The sequence below is a fragment of the Balaenoptera physalus genome (genome assembly GCF_965194825.1).
Source record: "Balaenoptera physalus genome assembly, chromosome: 4".
Classification (NCBI taxonomy): domain Eukaryota; kingdom Metazoa; phylum Chordata; class Mammalia; order Artiodactyla; family Balaenopteridae; genus Balaenoptera; species Balaenoptera physalus.
The window spans coordinates 86952013-86973168 of NC_138891.1; the positions used below are offsets into that span (position 1 = coordinate 86952013).

Below are 21156 nucleotides of genomic sequence, written 5' to 3' on the forward strand. Positions count from 1 at the left end.
GTGAGGTGCCCATGATGGACGAATCCATTATGGCTAGGGAACGGGTGGAGGCTGTGTTACCTTGTACAGAATAGTTTTACATATAAAATGAGGTGTCACATAAATGGGGAATCATTGATTAACAGCTTATAAATGTAATTTTCAAATGTTCACATGTTTTTTTCCATATAGTGATGGAACAGCTTCTAATTTCTCTTTTTCAAGGATTTTTGTGTAATTTTAGTTATGGTTCATTGATTTTCTATTATGTTGTATACAAGTTCTTGTGGAGAAATAATAGTTTTCACTCCATTTAAATATCTAAGATTGATTTCACCTACTTTCCTCTGAATATTTTCTAGCTTCAACAATTACTTCATCTATGGACAGAAAGCAGAGCACTGTAACACCTCCTGCAGAAGGTAGTATGCTGTTTTTGGTTTTTGTTTGTTTGTTTGTTTTTTTGAGGCCAGTACTGAAGCATGGAATGTTGACCTTCCTTAGAAACATAGTCGATGGTCTGGACCAAGTGCCAGCCTCGTGCCCAGTTGAAGAATATGGTGATCTGAATGCTGTGGGATGAGGGACCTGAATGACCTCACCCATCTACCCCTAAAACAGTTCAATTCCACTGGAAGACTGTGGAGCTTTCTCTATCAGGCACTGTGCTGGGCTTTGTGGGGAACATAAAGATGAGCAAGATGAGCAAGACGATCAGAGAGCCCCCAGGGAGCTCAGTTTTGTGGGGGAACCCCGACAGGAGCACAGTTATCACACAGGCAGAGGAGGTAAGCACTCACATCGAGTGTACTAGGAGTGTACAGAGGGAGTGATTAAGCACCAAGGCTTAGAGAAGGCCTCACAGATGATGTAGCATGTGAATCAGGTCTTAAAGGTAGAGTATCTTAACAGAAAAAGAGCATCGCGTAGGGCACTTTAGAGAGTGAAAACGATGTGAGAAATGACATAGAAATGGAATTGTGCTCGGTGCTTTTTTCTGCAGTTTGGGGGAATGTAGTGGGTGATAAGATTGCAAAGTGAGTCAATGTGAAAACGAGGGCTTTCAAAGCCAATACGAAGACATTTAAACTTATTCTTCAGGCAGTGAGAGATCTCTGGAGGGTTTTAGAGTTGAGGGAATCACATCTGTGTTGCAGAATGATGTACTGGCTGCAGTGTAAGGTATGAACTGAAAGGAGAAGAGTTTTGAGACAGAGAAAGAAGTTAGGAGGCCTTTGCAGCAATCCAGGTACATGGCAATGAGGACTTAATCTAGGTTATGGTTGTGAGAAAAGAAAGGAAATGCCCCAAAGCTAATAAGAATTTGTCAGTGTGCATAAGGCTGGATGAGACTGGAAGATATTTGTAGACAAAGGATGCAGAAAAGATGGGATGTGACTGCTGGTTTGGGAGCAGAGATGAGAATCTACTATCTTCTCAGTGAAGCAAGAAGTGAAATCACCCTAGCTGATCACAGGAGCATATGGACAATATATCTGTCAGACAGGTGCCAAACCCACTGAGTGTTGTAGAGGTACTGGCCATTGTGTAACTTATCACAACAGGTATGAAAAAGGAAAAAAGAGGATGAAGAAAGGGTGAAAAAATAACAATAACATAAGAACTATCATTATAGGTGTAGGGTGATTGACTGAAGTTTATAGAATGTAGGAAGGTGAAAGAACAGAGACTATCTGCAGTGCTTGGAATCCTCACCATCAGAGTTACTTCTTTGGATACTGAGCCCCTGTTCAAATACATGTTTATTTGATTAGCACGAACTTTCTTTTACAAAACTGAGTCAGATATTGAGGTTAAATATTAGGCAAAACATTAAAGCCTTATACTGCTTATAAGCTAAACTTCCAAATCCCAAGAACACCAGGACATTCACAACTTGCTGTCTCGCCAGTCTCTTATTTTTCTGGTTTTATCTTAATCACGATTCCCTTATGCACATATATGCTTCCCACACCCAACCTCTAGCAGTTCTCTCACAAGCCATGTTCTTGCTTCTCTCCAAGCCTTTGCCAAATTGGAGTTTCTCACTATGAGGGGATGCCACTTGGAGTGATGGAAAGAGCATGGATTTACCTGCCCTCTTAGATCTGCATTAAAATCCTCCCTCTTCCTTCCTCTAGTAATATGATCTTTATTTGGCCATGAAATGCAAAGGGTTGAGTACATCACAGAGGAGGCAGATGGCACGAAAAGAGGAGAGGAGAAATATTAAATGCAAAGTTTAGAAAAAATAAGCTTCATCCACATAAAAATTTTGCCATACCACAGCTGGTTCTGTTCATGTTAAACTGATGAAATCAATGACACTCTCCTTTGTTACAGGTGACTTGTGACAGATACACCTAATCACCTGTCAGCAAACCCCTTTCTGTCAGGGACACGTCAGCTTATGCGAAAGTGTGAGCTTCTACATTAGGAGATGCTTGCCGGTCTTAATTTGTACTTTAAAATATGGAAAAATAGGTCAATGCTATATTTAATACTGATAATAATATTGAACGTATGGAAACAAAATCTGTGAGCAAGGTTCACAGCAAACTGTCAGGGAGTATATGTGTGAATGAATAGGAAGGAAGAGGAACTCATTGAAAGGCCATGTTTGATACTATTACATGCTTGCAATAAAATTCTTTTTATAGAAAATTTACAGAGGAAAATAATCCTTGTTTTTGCATTGATTTGTATTTATATACTATAGTACTTTTTTTCTAGAAAAATACTTCTAAGCATCATCATTTTTCATTTTTGTGAGGTGGTCCAACTAAAGAAATTACAGATTATTTTAAAATCTGTTTATTTATTTATTTATTTTTATTAGTTAATTTTTATTGGATTATAGTTGCTTTACAATGTTGTGTCAGCTTCTACTGTACATCAAAATGAATCAGCCATACATATACATATATCCCCTCCCTTTTGGATTTCCCTCCCATTTAGGACACCACAGTGCATTAAGCAGAGTTCCCTGTGCTTTACAATATGTTCCCATCAGCTGTCTATTTTATACATAGTATCAATAGTATGTGTCAATCCCAATCTCCCAATTCCTCCCACCCCACCCCTTTCCCCCTTGGTATCCAAACATTTGTTCTCTACCTCTGTATTTCTATTTCTGCTTTGCAAATAAGGTCATCTATACCATTTTTCTAGATTCCACATATATGCATTAATATATGATATTTATTTTTCTCTTTCTGACTTACTTCACTCTGTATGACACTCTCTAGGTCCACCCATGTCTCCACAAATGACCCAATTTCGTTCCTTTTTATGGCTGAGTAATATTCAATTGTATATATGTACCACATCTTCTTTATCCATTCCTCTGTTGATGGACATTTAGGCTGCTTCCATGTCCTGGCTATTGTAAATAGTGCTGCTATGAACATTGGGGAGCATGTGTCTTTTTGAATTATGGTTTTCTCTGGGTATATGCTCAGTAGTGGGATTGCTGGGTCATATGGTAGTTCTATTTTTAGTTTTTTAAGGAAGCTTCATATTATTTTCCATAGTGGCTGTATCAATTTTCATTCCCACCAACAGTGTAAGAGGGTTCTCTTTTCTCCACACCCTCTCCAGAAATTACTGTTTATAGATTTTTTGATGATGACCATTCTGACCGGTGTGAAGTGATACCTCATCGTAGTTTTGATTTGCATTTCTCTAATAATTAGTGATGTTGAGTATCTTTTCAGGTGTTTGTCGGCCATCTGTACGTCTTCTTCGGAGAAATGTCTATTTAGGTCTTCCGCCCATTTTTGGATTGGGTTGTTTGTTTTTTTGATGTTGAGCTGCATGAGCTTCTTGTATGTTTGAAGATTAATCCTTTGTCAGTTGCTTCATTTGCAAATATTTTCTCCCATTCTGAGGGTTGTTTATTTGTCTTGTTTATGGTTTCCTTTGTTGTGCAAAAGCTTTTAAGTTTAATTAGGTCCCACTTGTTTATTTTTGTTTTTATTTCCACTACTCTAGAAGGTGGATCAAAAAAGATCTTGCTGCGATTTATGTCAAACATTGTTCTGCCTATGTTTTCCTCTAAGAGTTTGATAGTGTCTGGCCTTACATTTAGGTCTTTAATCCACTTTGAGTTTATTTTTGTGTATGGTGTTAGGGAGGGTTCTAATTTCATCTTGTACATGTAGCTGTCCAGTTTTCCTAACACAACATTGTAAAGCAACTATACGCCAATAAAAATTAATTAATAAAAAAAAGAGTGAGATCGATGTAGGTATACTGATATGGTGATAGGTCTATTATATATCAACAAAAAAGCAAAAGACTTAGGACAATATACACAGTATGATATGCAATATACCTCTCCATTTATATATATATATAAATTAAAATATGCATGTTTGTATGTAATACATACTTAAGTGTGCATATTTACATCTGAAAGACAGAGCAAGTGCTTTTCAGTGTTGTTTTGTAGACTTAGGAAGTACATCTGAGGTGTTAGGAAGAATAAAGGAAATTTTTATTCTTTACATAAATAAATAAAATCTGTTGATTTAACTGATTTTGTGATTCTCTGAATAAAAATTAAACAAAATAATTTCCAACTTGTTCAACCTGATTGCGATCTTAGCTATTTTTAATGAAAGTACCATATCTTTCCACATTTATGTTTGTCTGAATTGCCACCCTTAAGGATAGGTGTTTAGTTCTGACGTTACTGATTTTTCACTTTCATCAAAACTTAGGAGGAGAAAACCACATCACTAATTATTCCATTTTTTTCCCCCTGAGGAGCATGAGTTGTATGATAAATCTAATAGTCTCTGAAGCCAAAAGATTAGATTTAGAAAACTGCCTTTGCCTTTTAATTTAGATTCTGCATTCTCATCTGTTTGTCTTATAGATATCAAATCTCCTGAATTAATTTCATAACACTTTAAACAATTTTGTCACATATATAATTCATGTTGTTTTCCTAATGATGCATAATACTGGAGGAAGTTGGTTAATCCTTGGATGGGTTTAATACTTTATGTATATTTCATGAATGTTAATTTCTTATGTAAGTCTAATATTTCTGGAATAAGACCACAGCAAAGTAATGTTCAAGTACAATTTCAGGTAATATGCTGTGAATATATTTTAACACTGAAATTCTTTATCAAGCTTTTCTCTTATTATTCTCTGTGCTTGTGCATGTGTGTCTGTGTGTGTGTGTGTGTGTACAGTTAACACTTCACTATCAGTACTAGTGGGTACAAAGGCTGTGCTCTCTTGCCCTCCTGTGCTGTGGACAAGTATGCTGCTAACAACATGGGAAATAGTCCTCAGAGACAAGTTGCCCTGCTTCAGAGCCTTCAGGGGTGATACAAATGAGACCAAGGGAGGAAACTGTACCGACGAGAGAATAACCTGGGCCTCCAGACTTGACGAGAATCCTGCCCTTCAGATTGATCCAGTGGCCATCACTCATGATGGGTATTACAGGTGTCAAATGGTAACACCTGATGGGAATTTCCATCGTGGATATCACCTCCAAGTGTTAGGTAAGGAATGTCATATATTGTGGTGTTTCAGATAACCAGATTTTGGGCTGAAACAAATCTCTAAATTCCATGTCCCATGTGTTAAGACTGAAGCATTTCCCCTACATTTCTGCAGTGCCCCCTGAGGTGACCCTGGTTCAAACTGAGAATGGAACTGCAGTGTGCAAGGCAGTTGCAGGGAAGCCAGCTGCACAGATCTCCTGGACCCCAGAGGGAGATTGTGTCACTGAGCAAAAACGTCATTGGGGCAATGGCACAGTGACCATCCAGAGTACATGCCACTGGGAGGGCCGCCATGTACCTAATGTGTCCTGCTCTGTCTTCCACTTGACTGGCAACAGGAGTCTGTCCATAGAGCTGGATCAAGGTTAGTAATTCTTCTAGTTTTGTTTTTGATTTTCCCATTCTTTCAGAAGAGTTACCTTAAGAAGGAAAAAGGAGTGTGCAGAGAAATTTCATTCAAGGATGTCCTTTCCACCCTCCACTTTATCTCCCTTTCCTCCTTAAAGTAAAGAGATTGTCTGGAAGAATAATACAAAAATGTATTGTAAAAAGCCATATTATCGAATGCAGTTTATTCTACTTCTTTTTTTTTTTTTTCGGCCATGCATGCAGCTTCCGGGATCTCAGTTCCGGGACCAGGGATTCGAACCAGGCCATGGTAGTGAAAGCCTGAATCCTAACCACTAGGCCACTAGTGAACTTCCCAATTTATTCTTCTTTTAATGTTCTCTTCTGTACTACTAAACTGGCTTGTGTAGTGTACTTTTACATAAATACTTATGGTTTTAATAGAAGGATAACGGGTAATTTTAAACAAATAATTATTATTTTATTAGAAGAATAACGTTGCTCATAAATTATCTTCATGAATTTTCAGTCTGGTAGAATTTTCTCCTCCAGGCTCTTCCAGTGAAATTTCTTTAATGTCTTATAATAGCATCTATGATTCAGTTCATTACAGTTTAGTTTCTCTACTCTCTGCTCCCATCTACTCTTATTTCTTGTTATAAAAAATATTATTCTAATCAACATAACTCATATAGTTTAAAGTCTATGTCGTTCTATAAGGCTACCATGAAAAACGTTAGCTATCTCTCTGCCTCTCCAACCCCACCTCTCCATTCTTACACAACTCTCTAGAGACAAGTACTTTCAGATCTTCAAGTGTTTCTTCTAGTAATTGACTCAATTTTTATAAACAACATGGTCGTGCTGCTATTTCTTAATATAGCAAATTTAAACCTAGTGTACCCACTTCCTCTTATGGTAGATGAGGATTTAACTTTACCTTCTCTTCCCTCACCATTCATATGGAGTAAAACAGCAATTTTTGGTTAAATTAAATAGCCAGTGTTTACATTATTTTGAACATGTATGTTTTGTTAAGCTCTGAATCAAGAAATAAGTTCATACTTTCATTTTTTAATAACTTTTTGTTTTTCCTGGCCTTAATTGCTTTCCTTTTTCATTTCCTTAATAATGCATGTACCTATTATTAATTATCACTAACACTAAAAACAAAACAAAACAAAACCCTAGAAAACGCCTCTTAATACTGCTTTCCACATGGTCAGATTTGTTAGGTAATTTCAGTTCCATTTTTTTTTTTCTTGAAGACATTCTTTCTTGAGTTTTTACACGCTCTTGTTCTAATCTGGCCTGGTTGGTCACAAGACATGCTGCATAGCTATTGTCCTGGATGTTCTCTTTCCCTCAGTCCTCTGGTTGATGCCAAGTCTGTGTAATCTGAGTTCCTTCTGCCTTCTTGACATTTGTTTGTTTTCATCTTTCTTCCACATACAAGGCTTTCCTTAACTCCTTGGCTATCCGTTCACTTCAAAGTGAACACTAAGGAGCTGATTGGAAGCTATATTATCTGTGAGTGGGTTTGTTAGCTAGTAGGTTTCTATAGGGTGAAAACAGGTGATTGTTTTAAAATTGGGGATTCCTTATTTCCTTATGTACCTGAAGGTCTTTTCTCTGAGGCTATTCAGACTCTGCAGAAAATAACTCTCCAGTCTCTTGCCTGGGAGGGATAATCCTGACTATCAGTGTTCTGGGAGCAGGGAAGAGAGGGGAGTGTGTGTGTGTGTGTGTGTATGTGTGTGTGTGTGTGTATGACTGTTCAGAACTCAACTTTCTTTTAATGACACTTCATCTTCACCCTCCATTATGTCTGGATCCTTGACACTCTGGAGTTTCTCCAGTTCATCTTCTTTGGGCCACACTTCCTGTTTTCTGCTGGTTGGGGAAGGTGTGATGACCTGGTTGCATGGGGTGGGAGGAGACTTGGCAGCCCATCTGTTCTTAACACAGACCTTCAAGGAAGCTTCCAACTTTAGCTCCACAGTTCACTCCCTACATTCCCCCTTCCCTATATTTGGTCTTTCCTAGTCTTCCTGGAGTTCACTAAGGTTTATACTTATTTCACTCTGAATTATTGGCCATTCTTCTGTTCATTTTTCACCCTAAGAACAAGTTGAAATCTTTCATCTGCTCTTGTCTTCATCCATGTTCTCTTTGTCCTTTCAAGTCTATACTTTAAAAAACTCTCTGCTGGTATTTTAGTAAGTGTTAAGAAAGGAGAAGAGGAGAACGCATGGGTTTAAACCACAATTTTCTAATATCTATTCTTAAAGTTTTATATACATATTAATAGTTTAGCAGTATTTACTGAGAAGAGTAATTGCCACTGGTTATGTATGAAGTCCGGCCACCCAGTATTACAATATGATGTCATATTTATAGAATCTCAGAACTGGAGGGACTCTCTAGTCCACTCCCACCCAGTGCAGATATGTCTTCCTTGCAAGGTGGACCTTCACCTGTGCTAGTGCACTTCCAATAAAAGAGCCCATTAGTTTGAAAGAGAGGGTTTCAAAACAATGTTGTCGTTTTTAAATGCAAAACCAAACTCTTTTTCAAATAAAAATCCAATGTTTAAAAACAAAGTATTGAAGGAAGGTGGAGGGACTGGATGAGGCCTCCACTCACCTCTCTCTGCTGCCCCAGCCGCATTCACGAAACACCAGGAGCACAGTCTCAAAACCTCTCAGAGCTGGCAATTCCTTGGTTGACTTGTCCTCCTATCAGATTGAGCTTTGTATTGCTGCCAGCAGTCAGTGAATAGTTTAAAGTTGCTGCCATGCATTCATTTCAGTTTCAATGCCCTGGAAGAAAGGTGACTTCAGAATTAGGGTTATTTTTCCAAATACCTTCCTTACAACTCTATTTATTTCTGAATATTGGAGATGAGAAACACTCTATTACTATAACAGAGAGGTCTGAATTTCACATCTCTCTTACAGGAATTCACCACATGAATCCTTAAAGCAACAAAATACTGATACAAGATGATGTCTTGTTGAAAACTTAAGAGTCTGAAATGATAAAGCAATTTAATTATAACAATTATTTGAACTATAAATGGATCAAAATTTTTCAAATAAAATCACAGAAATGGTTTTCATGTACTGTGAGACATTCTTGAACCATGCTATATATATAATTTTTAAACAGAGTTTATTTTTTAGAGCAGTTTTATGATGATGGCAGTATTGAGTGGATAGTACAGAGTTCCCATATAACCCTTGACCCTACACATGCATGGTCTCCCTGTCTATCTAAATCTCCCGCACCGCGGTTGTACCTTTGTTATAATGAATGACCCTACCTTAACACATCATTATCACTCAAAGTCCATAGTTTACATTAGGGTTCATTCTAGGTGCATATTCTATGAGTTTTGACAAATGTATAAATGCCATTTATTCACCGTTATAGTATCATATAGTGTAGTTTCACTGCCATAAAAGTCCTCTATGTTCCACCTATTTATCCCTCCTTCCACCTTAACTTCTAACAACCCCTGATCTTTTTACTCCATAGTTTTGTCTTTTCCAGAATGTCATATGGTTGGAATCATACAGTATTTAGCCTTTTCAGATTGGTTCTTTTCACTTAGTAATATGCTTTTAATTTTCCTCCATGATTTCATGGCTTGATAGCTCATTTCTTTCTACTGCTGAATAATAGTAAATCATATATTTTTGTGTCTACATTTACAGATGCCAAAACATCAGCACCCTTAAGAATTTTACGTATCGTCCCCCCTATTTTTATTATCCTGGTCATCGTTGGATCCATTTGGCTTTTGAAAAACAGTGGCTGCAGGTACTGACTGATGCTTTCTCTTCTCCAGCTTTATTGGATTAGAAAAGAGTCAGAAAAATGGAATTGACTGGGTAGAAAAGGAACTCTGCTCAATATTCCGTAATAACCTAAATGGGAAAAGAATGTAAAAAAGAATCTATATATGTATATGTATAACTGAATCACTTTGCTGTACACCTGAAACTAACACAACATTGTAAACCAACTATAGTCCAACATAAAATAAAAATTTAAAAAAAGATGTTAACCTCAGTTCTCTCATAATCAATAAGTGTGTCCTGAAGATAACAGACTTGGACTATGCTAATGACGAGGGAGATTTTTCTAGGTTACTTAGACATGCAAGCATAGTGAATTAGACATGCAAGCATAGCCCACTTAGGGCAGGATCTTGGGAGCGACAGTGCATGCTATTTTCTATTTGAGAAAAGAATTATAATAATTCATTTCATACACCAAATATGAGGTGCCACATATATTCTATTACATCAAACTTCTTTGCATAATTTCACTTCCCTTTCCAAAATCCAGAATTATCTTATTTGGATGAATTAACTTACAAGCAGCATTCTTCACTCATTTCTGGTAGTTCATTTCTGATTTATTAAAGTTTCTATCAAAATGAACCACAATTGTCAATAGCATACTGCTTTGTTTTTCCATTTTCAATCTGAATAATAATGTTTTGACATTCACTCCAGCTAATTTTTATTTTTGCAGAAAACGTAAATTGAAAGAAACAGAACATACTTCAGTTGTTGAGGAGGTAAGATAAGATTAAAAAGAATATTTACAAACTTTTAAGCTATGTAGTCTGAAAATCTAGTCACATACTTTGTAATTTGCATCATTATTAGTATTTTAGTTGAAAAGTAAAAATTCTAACTTTACAGTGCTGTCAGGTGTACTTATTTTGTTAATTATCCACCAAGTACTATTTATATACACTCCAAATCCATACTTTTATTTCAAGAACTGCATCCTACAAAAGACATAATGTCTGCCTCATTTGGGCTGTAATCTTTGGAGAAGTTGAATTGGTATTTCCTCTCCCATTAAACCATCTCTAATTCTTGACTTCCTTTTTTCAATACCATCATCATTTCTCTCTTACCCAAGCTTAAAACCTATCCAGCTCTATAATCTCTTATAGCCAATAGCTTACTAAGTCTTTGACACTCTCCTCTGAAATACTTCTCATATCACTCCATTCTTCTCCACTCCTACTTTCAGACAACTGTTATCATGTCACACTGAGACTTAAATAATCAATAATTTTTTGATAAAATATTAGAAAAGTCTTGCTCTTATGTTCATGTAAGCCCAGAGACTACTATTGGTAGACACTAAAGCTGTGGGCCCTTGTTAGAAAAACATAGGTGGTTACTGATTTCTGGCTTTTTTGAATTGATTTTAACTTTGGGTTATTTCTTAGGATGAAATGCAGCCCTATGCCAGCTACACAGAGAAGAACAATCCACTTTATGATACTACAAACAGGGTGAAGATGTCTAAGGTGTTACAAAGTGAAGTTGATGGGATGAGTCTCCATACTGTATATGTTCCTGAAGTGTAGCACCAGGACAAATGAATCAAGATACAGTACAGATACTGTTTTGATTTTCTTGGAGTTCTGGAATGGAAGAACTATTTTGAAATTAGCTTTTCAAAGATTCTTAGAAGACAGAGACATTCTAGAGGATTTGCATTCATATCCTTATACATTTGAAATTTTAGAATTTTAGCTGTTACTAGGTAGTTCTTTGAAGAACTGATATTATTACAAAGAAAGCTCATGCTCATGATAAAATATTCAAATTGTTCAATACAGTAGATGATGAAAACTGAGTTACCTCAAGTAACTCCACAGAAGGAACAATTAACCAACAGTTTTTATGTAATCTTCTAGAAAATTTCTATGTGCATATGTCATATCTATATGTGCATGGTATATGTGTACACTTACATGTCCATTTACATATACATACACATATCCTTGTCAAGACACAAATGGGAACATACCATAGTTTTGTTCTGTACTTACAGAAAGCTAATAATATAATATATCCTGAAGATCTTTTATATCAACACAAGCAGAACTACCTCATTCTTCCTAATGGTTACAAAAATTTCCATTGTATGTAATGGAATTTAATTTAATTAACCACACTCTAGTGGTGGACATTTAGATTAAGTTTTGTTTGTTTTGCTATTATAAACAATACTACATAGAATGTTTCTTGTGACTATATCTCTTTGTATGTGTTTGAATATATCTGTAAGATAATTTCCTTGAGTGAAATTGCCAGGTCAAAGGGTTTGTGCATTTCTTTTATTGACTAATATGTCAAACTGTGTCAATTTACATCCCCTCCAACCCTGTTTGAATGTGCCTTTTCTGTTATTTTAATATCCGTAAAATGCCAACCTACTGTTAGCTAATATGATATAAGATTATAATAAGAAGTTCACTATTTAATAAAACTGAATTTATATTTTTCTTTCATGCTTGTGTGTGTGTGTGTGTGTGTGTGTGTGAGAGAGAGAGAGAGAGAGAGAGGGAGAGGGAGAGAGGGATGGAGAGAGGGAGAGAGGGAGGACAGACATGTGAGGACATTAGCTTCTTCTGAACTTATATCTCTATAGAGGTATTGCTATCTAATCCCTAATAGTTTTGCAGATGTGATAAATTGGAAATGTGTATTTTTATCGTGTGCACTTTATTGTGATGCATTTATCAAATAACAAATTTTTATAACCAGCTAAATATGCATTATGGAGGACTTGGGATATTTATAAAATATGATCTATGTGCTAAGGGAATAGCCATGGGATGACATGACCCTTTTCTACATTTTTCTATGGAATAAAATATTGGGAATGTGTATATTAATCATTTTTAATATTATTAAATATATGTTTTAATTTTGAAAAATATGTCTATTTACTCCATAACAGGAAAAAATGATACTGAAAATTAAAGATTTTCAACATGGTAGAAATTAAAACAAAATCCGTTTCATTCTTTAATTGTGCCATTTGAAACGTTTAAGACAGCTATTTTGTTTTGTTAATATGTTTGTCTCCCTGAAGACATTTTGGTTCCTCTAGGCTTTATTCTTAAAAGGATTTTTAGTCTATTTTGGATGTAAAACTAATGATGACACCTGACACGTGATATTTTGTGTATATATGTACCACATCTTCTTTATCCGTTTCTCTGTTGATGGACATTTAGGTTGCTTCCATGTCTGGCTATTGTAAATGGTGCTGCAATGAACATTGTGGTGCATGTATCTTTTTGAATTATGGTTTTCTCTGGGTATATGCCTAGGAGTGGGATTGCTGGGTCATATGGTAATTCCATTTTTAGTTTTTTAAGGAACCTCCATACTGTTCTCCATAGTGGCTGTACCAATTTACATTCCCACTAACAGTGTAGGAGGGTTCCCTTTTCTCCACACCCTCTCCAGCATTTATTGTTTGTAGATTTTTTGATGATGGACATTCTGACCAGTGTGAGGGCGAATTTAAACTTTTAATAAGAGAATTTAAACCATTCACATTTGTTGTGATTACTTACATATTTGGCCATATTTCTACAATCTTACTTTACATGTCTCATTTACTATGTTTCCTCCCCCAGCTCTGTTTTATTTTTTCTTTTACTCTGCTTTGCTGGATTGATTATTTACAATAGCCAAGACATGGAAACAATCTAAGTGTCCATTGGTGGATGCATGGATAAAGAAAATGTGGTAAATACCTACAATGGACTATAATTCAGCCATAAAAAAAGAATGAAATCTTGCTATTTGTGACAACATGGGTGGACTTTGAGGGCATTATGCTGAGTGGAATAAGTCAGACAAAGAAAGATAAATACCATATGAACTCACTTATGTGGAATCTAAAACAAAACAAAACAAAAAAAACAAACAAAAAACCCCCAAACAAGTTCACAGATACAGAGGATAGATTGGTGGTTGCCAGAGATGGGGGGTAGGGGATGGGTGAAATGGGTGAAGGGAGTCAAAAGGTACAAACTTCCAGTTATAAAATAAATAAGTCATGGGGATATAATGTACAGCATGGTGACTATAGTTAATGATACCCTGTGTTGCACATTTGAAAGATGCCAATAGAGTAAATCTTAAAAGTTCTCATCATAAGGAAAAAAATTGTAACTATGTGTGGTGACATGTGTTACCTGGACTTATTGTGATAATCATTTTATAATATATTCAAGTAACAAATCATTATGTTGTACACCTGAAACTAATATAATGTTATATGAGTTAATTATGCCTCAATAAAAAATGAAAAGGCAACCTACAAAATGGAACAAAATATTTGCAAACCATATATCTATAGGAGGTCAATATCCAAAATATATAAGGAACTCATACAACCCAATAGCAAAAATAAAACAAAACAAAACAAAACCAAATACTCTAATTTAAAACTGGACAAAGGACATGAGTAGACATTTTCCCAAAGAAGACATAAATGGCCAACAAGTACACGAAAAGGTGCTCAACATCACTAGTCATCAAGGAGATGCGAATCAAAGTCATGATGAGCTATCACCTTGTACCTTTTAGGATGGTTATCATCAACAAGAAAAGAGGTAACAAATGCTGGCAAGGATGTGAAGAAAAGGGAACCCTTGTGCACTGTTGGTGGGAATGTAAACTGGTAAACCACTATGTAAAACAGTATGGAGACTCCACAAGAAATTAAAACTAGAACTACCACATGATTCACTAATCCTACTTCTAAGTATATATCCAAAGGAAATGAAACTATTATCTTGAAGAGATATCTGTACTTTCATTTTCACTGAAGCATTATTCATAAGAGCCAAGGTATGGAAATAACCTAAGAGTGTGTTGGCGGATGAATGGATCAAGAAAATGTGGTATATACATGTAATGGATTATTATTCAGCCTTTAAAAAGAAAGGAAATCCTATCATCTGTGACAATATGGATGAAGCTGGAAGGCATTATGCTAAGTGAAGTAGGCCAGAGAGAGAAAGATGAATGTTGCATGGTATCACTTATATGTGGAATCTAAGGGAAAAAAAGTCAAAATCATAGAAACAGAGTAGAATGGTGATTATCAGGGGTTGGGATGTTGGGGAAATGGGGAAATGCTGGTCAAAGGGTACACACTTTCAATTATAAGATGAATAAGTTCTGGGAATCTAATGTACAGCGTGGTGACTATAGTTAATGATACTGTATTGTATACTCGAAACTTGCTAATTTCAAGTATACAAAGAAAGGTACTATGTGAGGTGATGGGTTTGTTTTTAAAAAACTTCTATGACTGATGTTAGAAATGACAACCACCAACTCCCAAATACTATATTAAATCTCTGTCAGAGATACTAAAGAACAATTTTGAAAGGGTGTGAATTCCCCTAAAACTTAGGTGTAGTGATGAACTACAGAATATCCTAATTAATTAGAGGTATCCCTTATGGATGGATCATGTGTATAATAATACCTCAAATTATTTTATTCCATCCATGTGTTGCAGCTTCTGAAATTAGGCCAGTAAGGTCTGTAAGTTTGCAACCAACTTCCTTTCTATTATCCTAAATTTACTAACATCAAGATTTGAGATATAGACCCCAGTTTCATTTTTTTTTTTCAGCGTACTTCCCACTTTTACTAGGCACACCAGATACACACCAGATACATATTTTTAAAATGGGTTTTACAATGTATAGTTTTATCACCTCGTTTATAATTAAATATATTGTGAACATTTTATCTTTTACCACCGTTAAAATAATTGCATAGTATGGAGAAATCATAATGTATTAAGCACTCTTAATACATTGGGGGACTTTACATAGAATTTTTTTTCAAGGAGACTTTATTCTCTTTTCAAATCCTTGAGAAAACAGGTGCCCTTGTCTTATACAGCTTCCTATAGATGATAGAAACTTGTCCTTCAACTTACCTTTTTAACTTGCTTCTCTATACCCATCCAATCAACCAAGTAATCCATTTTATTTTCTCAACTCTTTCTCATTTGTTCCCACTTTAATATCTAGTCTCCTAGGGACACATGCACACTTCAGTTTCTCCAGCATCCTGTCTCTCACCTATGATATCTGCCCCTCTCTTCTTCTTTGCTCCCTTTACAGATACTTCCTTTCCTTTCCTTTTCAAGATATTATCTTAATTGATTTTGATCAACTCTATTCAGTGCTTTATACTCAGTTCCACACTGGGAGTAACGTTTAGTAATCTGAAGATAGAATTCAATTGTTTAAAGGAAACTATTAATAAGCCCTTGTTAGAGTTACATGTATCAAGAAACATAGGACTTGGGCACAAGATATGGGTTACTTTTTTTTTTAAGTAGTTTTTTGGAGAGGGCAGGGCAGAGGAAAGTAGTTGGTACTTTAAGGAAATGTTAGGGACCATCTATTCACTATTTCACTGTGTTAGGGAAATCTATTCACTATTTCAAGGCAACTAACAAATCATCATCTCTCAGGTGGGACGTTGGAAGGACAGCCTTTACAGGTCATGAAATTTGCATGACAAATGTTGCATGCAAATATGGGCTAATTATAACCTTGTATAGCAAGGCAGATGCCAGGTAGCATAAGAGCACATGCAGACAGTGTTAATTCTGGAGTCCCAGAAGCTGTGAGGTGGTCGTCCATCACAACCAGATAGGAATGACTGAGGAAGGCAGCAAAGCTGGCCATGCCAGCACTTACACATGGAACACTTCCTGGGCAACCAGGTGTGACGGGGCACAGGTCCACAGTTCTCTTTGTGCAAGTCATGCTCACAGTTCCGTCCATAGAAAGAGGGAGGGCAGGCAAAAAGGACCCCGGTATGCAGGTTTCCCCACACAGACAGCAGGTTCTGTTTAGCTCCTTACTGTCCTGGATTCCCATGGATGGTACAAACTGGGAAGGCTGATGAATTGCAGGCTCCTCCCAGGACTGAAGGCCGTCATCTCTGAAGGCCAGGTCTCCCTGTGATGGATGGGCAAGTTCACGGTGGCCCAATCCAACAACTAGTTCAAATGCTCTGGAAAAGGCCATGATCAAAATCACACTGGAAGAGAAGCACGCCATCTTCCTTCAGTCCATGTCTCACAGGTCAGTCTTAATAAACGCTTTGACTATAACCTTCAGGGAGATTCTCCTCCCTCAGCCACACCTGACTTTCAATTTTTTTAATGGAAATAATTAAATAATTATAGATTCACATGTAAGTGTAAGAAATAACACAAGAGATCCCTGTGCACCATTCTCAGTTTACCCCAATGATAACATTCTGCTAAATTATACTATATTGACAGTAACCAAGATATTGACAGTAATAAAGTTCACCAATTAAAAGAATCCCAACTTTCATCTTCAAATATGTAGAGGAATTATCTATCTGGTGACAAGAAGCTGATCCTGATGTTTTTCACAAGAAGTTTTCATTAATCGTTCCTTTGGATAATCAAACTGAAACCTATGTTAACCATTTGTTAATAGAACAAACCCAAAGGGAAGGATTATCATCTGTTCAAGAAGATGTGAGGAGAATTTATAAGCAGAAACTTCTGCCTACCAGTCCAGCCCCTCAGTCTTCACTGTCTCCTTCCACATAGAAAACCCAGGTTAACATTGCATTGAATCTGTAGATTGATTCCCCTACCCCGCCACCCTCTATTTTGTGGCAGAAGACAGCATATCCTAAAATGCCTTAGCCAGAAACAAACAGAGTAAAGAAGAAAAAAGAAATAAAGTGGAAATTATGAAGTAGAAGAGGGTAACATCATCAGCAGGGTGTGAAAGTGTAAGGGTGAATGTTTAGGCAGGTCGGGTGGAGGCAAGGAGGACCTGGCCTCTCCCACAAAAGGTCTGAGCTTGTGCAGTGGGCAGTGTTGTCCTCTGTTAGTTTGTGGCAGAGATGACATTCCACTAGGGCCATGTTCAGAAACAGCAAGGGGGCAGCTGCGCTGGAGCCAGGTTGGAGGTGCCTCAGAAATGCCAGATGCAGCATTATCATGGTACCTGGTCCCCTCCTCACCTGTGGAAGACAGAAGTCCAGGGCTTGTGCATAGGATTTCTTGGATGGATCAAAGTAAAATTTCCCCAGCTGGGCTTTAATTCCTGAATGCAGACTGACCTCTAGCCCCAGCCCAAGCTTTTTACTTGGAAGGGGGTCATATGAGTGGAGAACTATTTGTATTATGGTTTTTTGGAGTGTTTTAAATACTTTTAAATACTCTCTGCCTCAGTGTTTTTTGTATTAAAGTGCATACTTCTAGAGGAAGAGATCATGTTTGTCGTCTCTCATAAACGACACAACAAATTACCAAATATATATAGACACACACAGACACATGCACACACTCACACACACACAATACAATGCAAGGGAAGGAAAACTATCCATGAAAAGATCACAGTTTCTATCCGGGTTATATAGCTCTGTCATTAATCAAGTTAGCATAAGTTACTTAACTTCTCTACTTCTTTATTTATAAAAATGAATATACTGGGACTTCCCTGATGGTGCAGTGGTTAAGAATCCGCCTGCAATGCAGGGGACATGGGTTCGAGCACTGGTCCGGGAAGATCCCACATGCCATGGAGCAACGAAGCCCGTGCGCCACAACTACTGAGCCTGTGCTCTAGAGCCCGCGAGCCACAACTACTGAAGCCTGTGCACCTAGCCCCTGTGCTCTACAACAAGAGAAGCCACTGTAATGAGAAGCCCGCGCACTGCAAGTAAGAGTAGCCCCCACTCGCCGCAACTAGAGAAAGCCGTGCACAGCAGCGAAGACCCAACGCAGCCAAAAATAAATAAATAAATTAATTAATTAATTTAAAAAAAAAAGAATATACTGATACATACTTCATAAGAATCATTTTTTAAAATAAATTTATCTATTTTATTTTATTTTTGGCTGTGTTGGGTCTTCATCGCTGCACGCGGGCTTTTCTCTGGTTGCAGCTACTCTTTGTTGCGGTGCACAGGCTTCTCATTGTGGTGGCTTCTCTTGTTGGGAGCACGGGCTCTAGGCACGCGGGCTTCCATAGTTGTGGCACACGGGCTCAGTAGTTGTGGCTCACGGGCTCAGTAGTTGTGGTGCATGGGCTTAGTTGCTCCACGGCATGTGGGAACTTCCTGGACCAGGGCTCGAACCCGTGTCTCCTGCACTGGCAGGCAGATTCTTAACCACTGTGACACCAGGGAAGCCCCAAGAATCATTTTAACATTATCTGGGATATAACTCAAGTGATCACCATTGGATCTGAATAGTGGGTCAAATATATATGCTTCGCTGGAGAGAAATAAATGTATAAAAGCACAAACCAGGAAGTTCAGTCATTATCACCTCAACTCTCCAAACAGGAAATGCTTCTTCTTAAATTGCTCACGAGCCAGAAATACAGTGGAGTAAGACAGTAGGGGATTTCTCATCAGTGCTTATGGGAGCGATCAGGAGAAGAAAAAGACCACAGCTAGGTAATGGTATGGTGGAAGGAAAACAGAGAGGTAGGGATAGGAAAAAAAAAAAAAAGAAGGCGGGGACCCCCTTCAGAATATGTCTTCAGCTTTTGGGATACTTTTCACAATTTTTCTCCCTTTCACAGCTGGTAAGTCTGTTGGGAGTGGTGGGGGGAAGGGTGAAAGGTATTGGAGTGAAGTAGAGGAAACCATGATGAGAAAGATCCTTTAGATTGTTTTCCACTAGAATTTTTCTGTCTTTGAAAATGCTCAGTTTTATTCTTCTCTTTCTAGTTTCCTTGGCTAGCAATTTTATAACAGTCCTTGTCTGGGTGCCTAATGTTCTGCATTTCTAACATGCTTCCAGGTGAGACTGCTGCTGTTGGTCTGTAGATCATAATCAGTAGCAAGGCTTTAAAGAAGTCATGTTTTTTGAAAAAAGACACCTGTGATAATTCTTAGACTGCATCTTTGTGCCATTTGCAAAAACAAAGAAACAAACAGAAACCCCAAAAAGGAGTCTAAGAACAAACTCACACATAAACGTACATCTCCTTATAAGTGGGTATGTGTTATTTAAGCCATGTTAGGGGATTTTTATTTTTTGAAGCATTCCAGAGGCAGTGTGATATAGAACAGTCATGGTTGTTCCCTGTGCTCCCCCCTGCTGTCTGTGGAAGCTTTGGGTTTGAGTCTCTGCTCTGCCCTTCAGAGGTAGATTCCTCATCTGTACAACCGGGACAGCCGTTTCTCCCTGTTAGACAGTTTGTGAGTACTCAGTCTTGAAGTGCCTCTCACATAGTGGATGCTCAATGAAGATTAGTTTTCTAATCTCTTTTCTATCTAATCTTTTGAAGAATCTATTTATTTATAAATAACTACCATTTTTACATTCAAGATAATTTTAATTTCTTATCTTTTTATCAATTCTTAGTGCATTCTGACAATGCATTTTAATTATTACATTGTGTTACTGTACATAATTAAAACTAATAACACCATTTATTCTAAAAAGTGTTTTAAAAGTGCTTTTGCACTAAGGTAGAGTGATCTTCTTTCCAGTTATTTTGGATTATCAAGGAAGTTTTGATAGAAGAATACTGGGCTTTAGGTCAAAATAACTGACTTAAAGCTGTCACTTACTAAGATGACCAGGATGCTTTGTCTTTTACCCATCTTTGTATAATTCATGGCACCTATCACAATGTTTTAAATATACTAATGATGATATTTATTGAGAACTTATTACATGCTACATGCTCTTCTAAGTACTCTACATGCATTAGTGCATTTAGTCATAATAATTCTAAGAGGAATATTATTCTTATTTAAGAGAAATGAAACTGAGTCACAGAGAAGCTAAGTGATATGTTTCACTATATCTTAGCTGCAATATTTTTTTCACATTTTAATATCTCCAAAGTGGGATGTGTATCAGTCAGAGCAGCAGCAGTAAACAAACAGCACACTTTGAGTAACTTGAGGAGAGTTTTATAAAAGTATGCATGCTTTAAAAAGATGTGGTTTCCCTAACCAGTAAGAGATAATGAAGGACCTGGTGGCTTGCACCCTCTGGAAGACATTCTGCTCCTTGCCCTGAAGTTACACGATGAAGGAACCTGAAGAAAGCAGTGGTTTTGAGAGGGCTGCCTAGAGGACTATGGCTGTTGTAGTGGTATATAGGCAAACCCTGACACCACCACAGGAAAGATATAATACCCTGACCTCACTTTCCTCCCACCTCTGACCTACATTTACTGCCAATTCCTCCAATAAGTCAGCCTCTTAGGACCCAGAGAATGGCAGAAGAGATTGGAGACTGATCTGGAGGAGAATATGGAGGATATACCAGCACAAGATGCATCTTACAGTAGAGAATATGTCATGAGTAATTGGCAGAATTTTTGTTTCCTACTGTTACATAATTAATACATTACAAATTAGTATCATTCTTTTATTTGGTAAGCACAGAAACTTGTTCAAGG

The 21156-nt window shown here is 37.2% G+C and overlaps 1 protein-coding gene and 1 pseudogene across 4 annotated transcripts in view; one reads left to right on the plus strand and one right to left on the minus strand.

Annotated features, from left to right (window-relative positions):
* LOC309659921 (cell surface glycoprotein CD200 receptor 1-like) overlaps positions 1–13236 on the plus strand; it is a 39022-nt gene extending 25786 nt beyond the window's left edge. For 2 of the 3 annotated variants that reach the window (XM_082460210.1, XM_082460211.1), the window contains 6 exons: positions 342–401; positions 5187–5504; positions 5620–5871; positions 9575–9680; positions 10401–10446; positions 11116–13236. In XM_082460210.1, coding sequence (XP_082316336.1) covers positions 342–401; positions 5187–5504; positions 5620–5871; positions 9575–9680; positions 10401–10446; positions 11116–11256 — 923 coding nt within the window. In that variant the 3' untranslated portion in view covers positions 11257–13236. The remainder of the gene's footprint in view (positions 1–341; positions 402–5186; positions 5505–5619; positions 5872–9574; positions 9681–10400; positions 10447–11115) is intronic. The other variant, XM_082460212.1, reaches the window with a different exon arrangement.
* Positions 13237–16025: 2789 nt separating this feature from the next.
* LOC309659933 (protein Cripto pseudogene) lies at positions 16026–18439 on the minus strand (annotated as a pseudogene). The gene has a single exon. The product of its transcript is annotated as a protein Cripto pseudogene (transcript).
* Positions 18440–21156: the final 2717 nt, after the last annotated feature.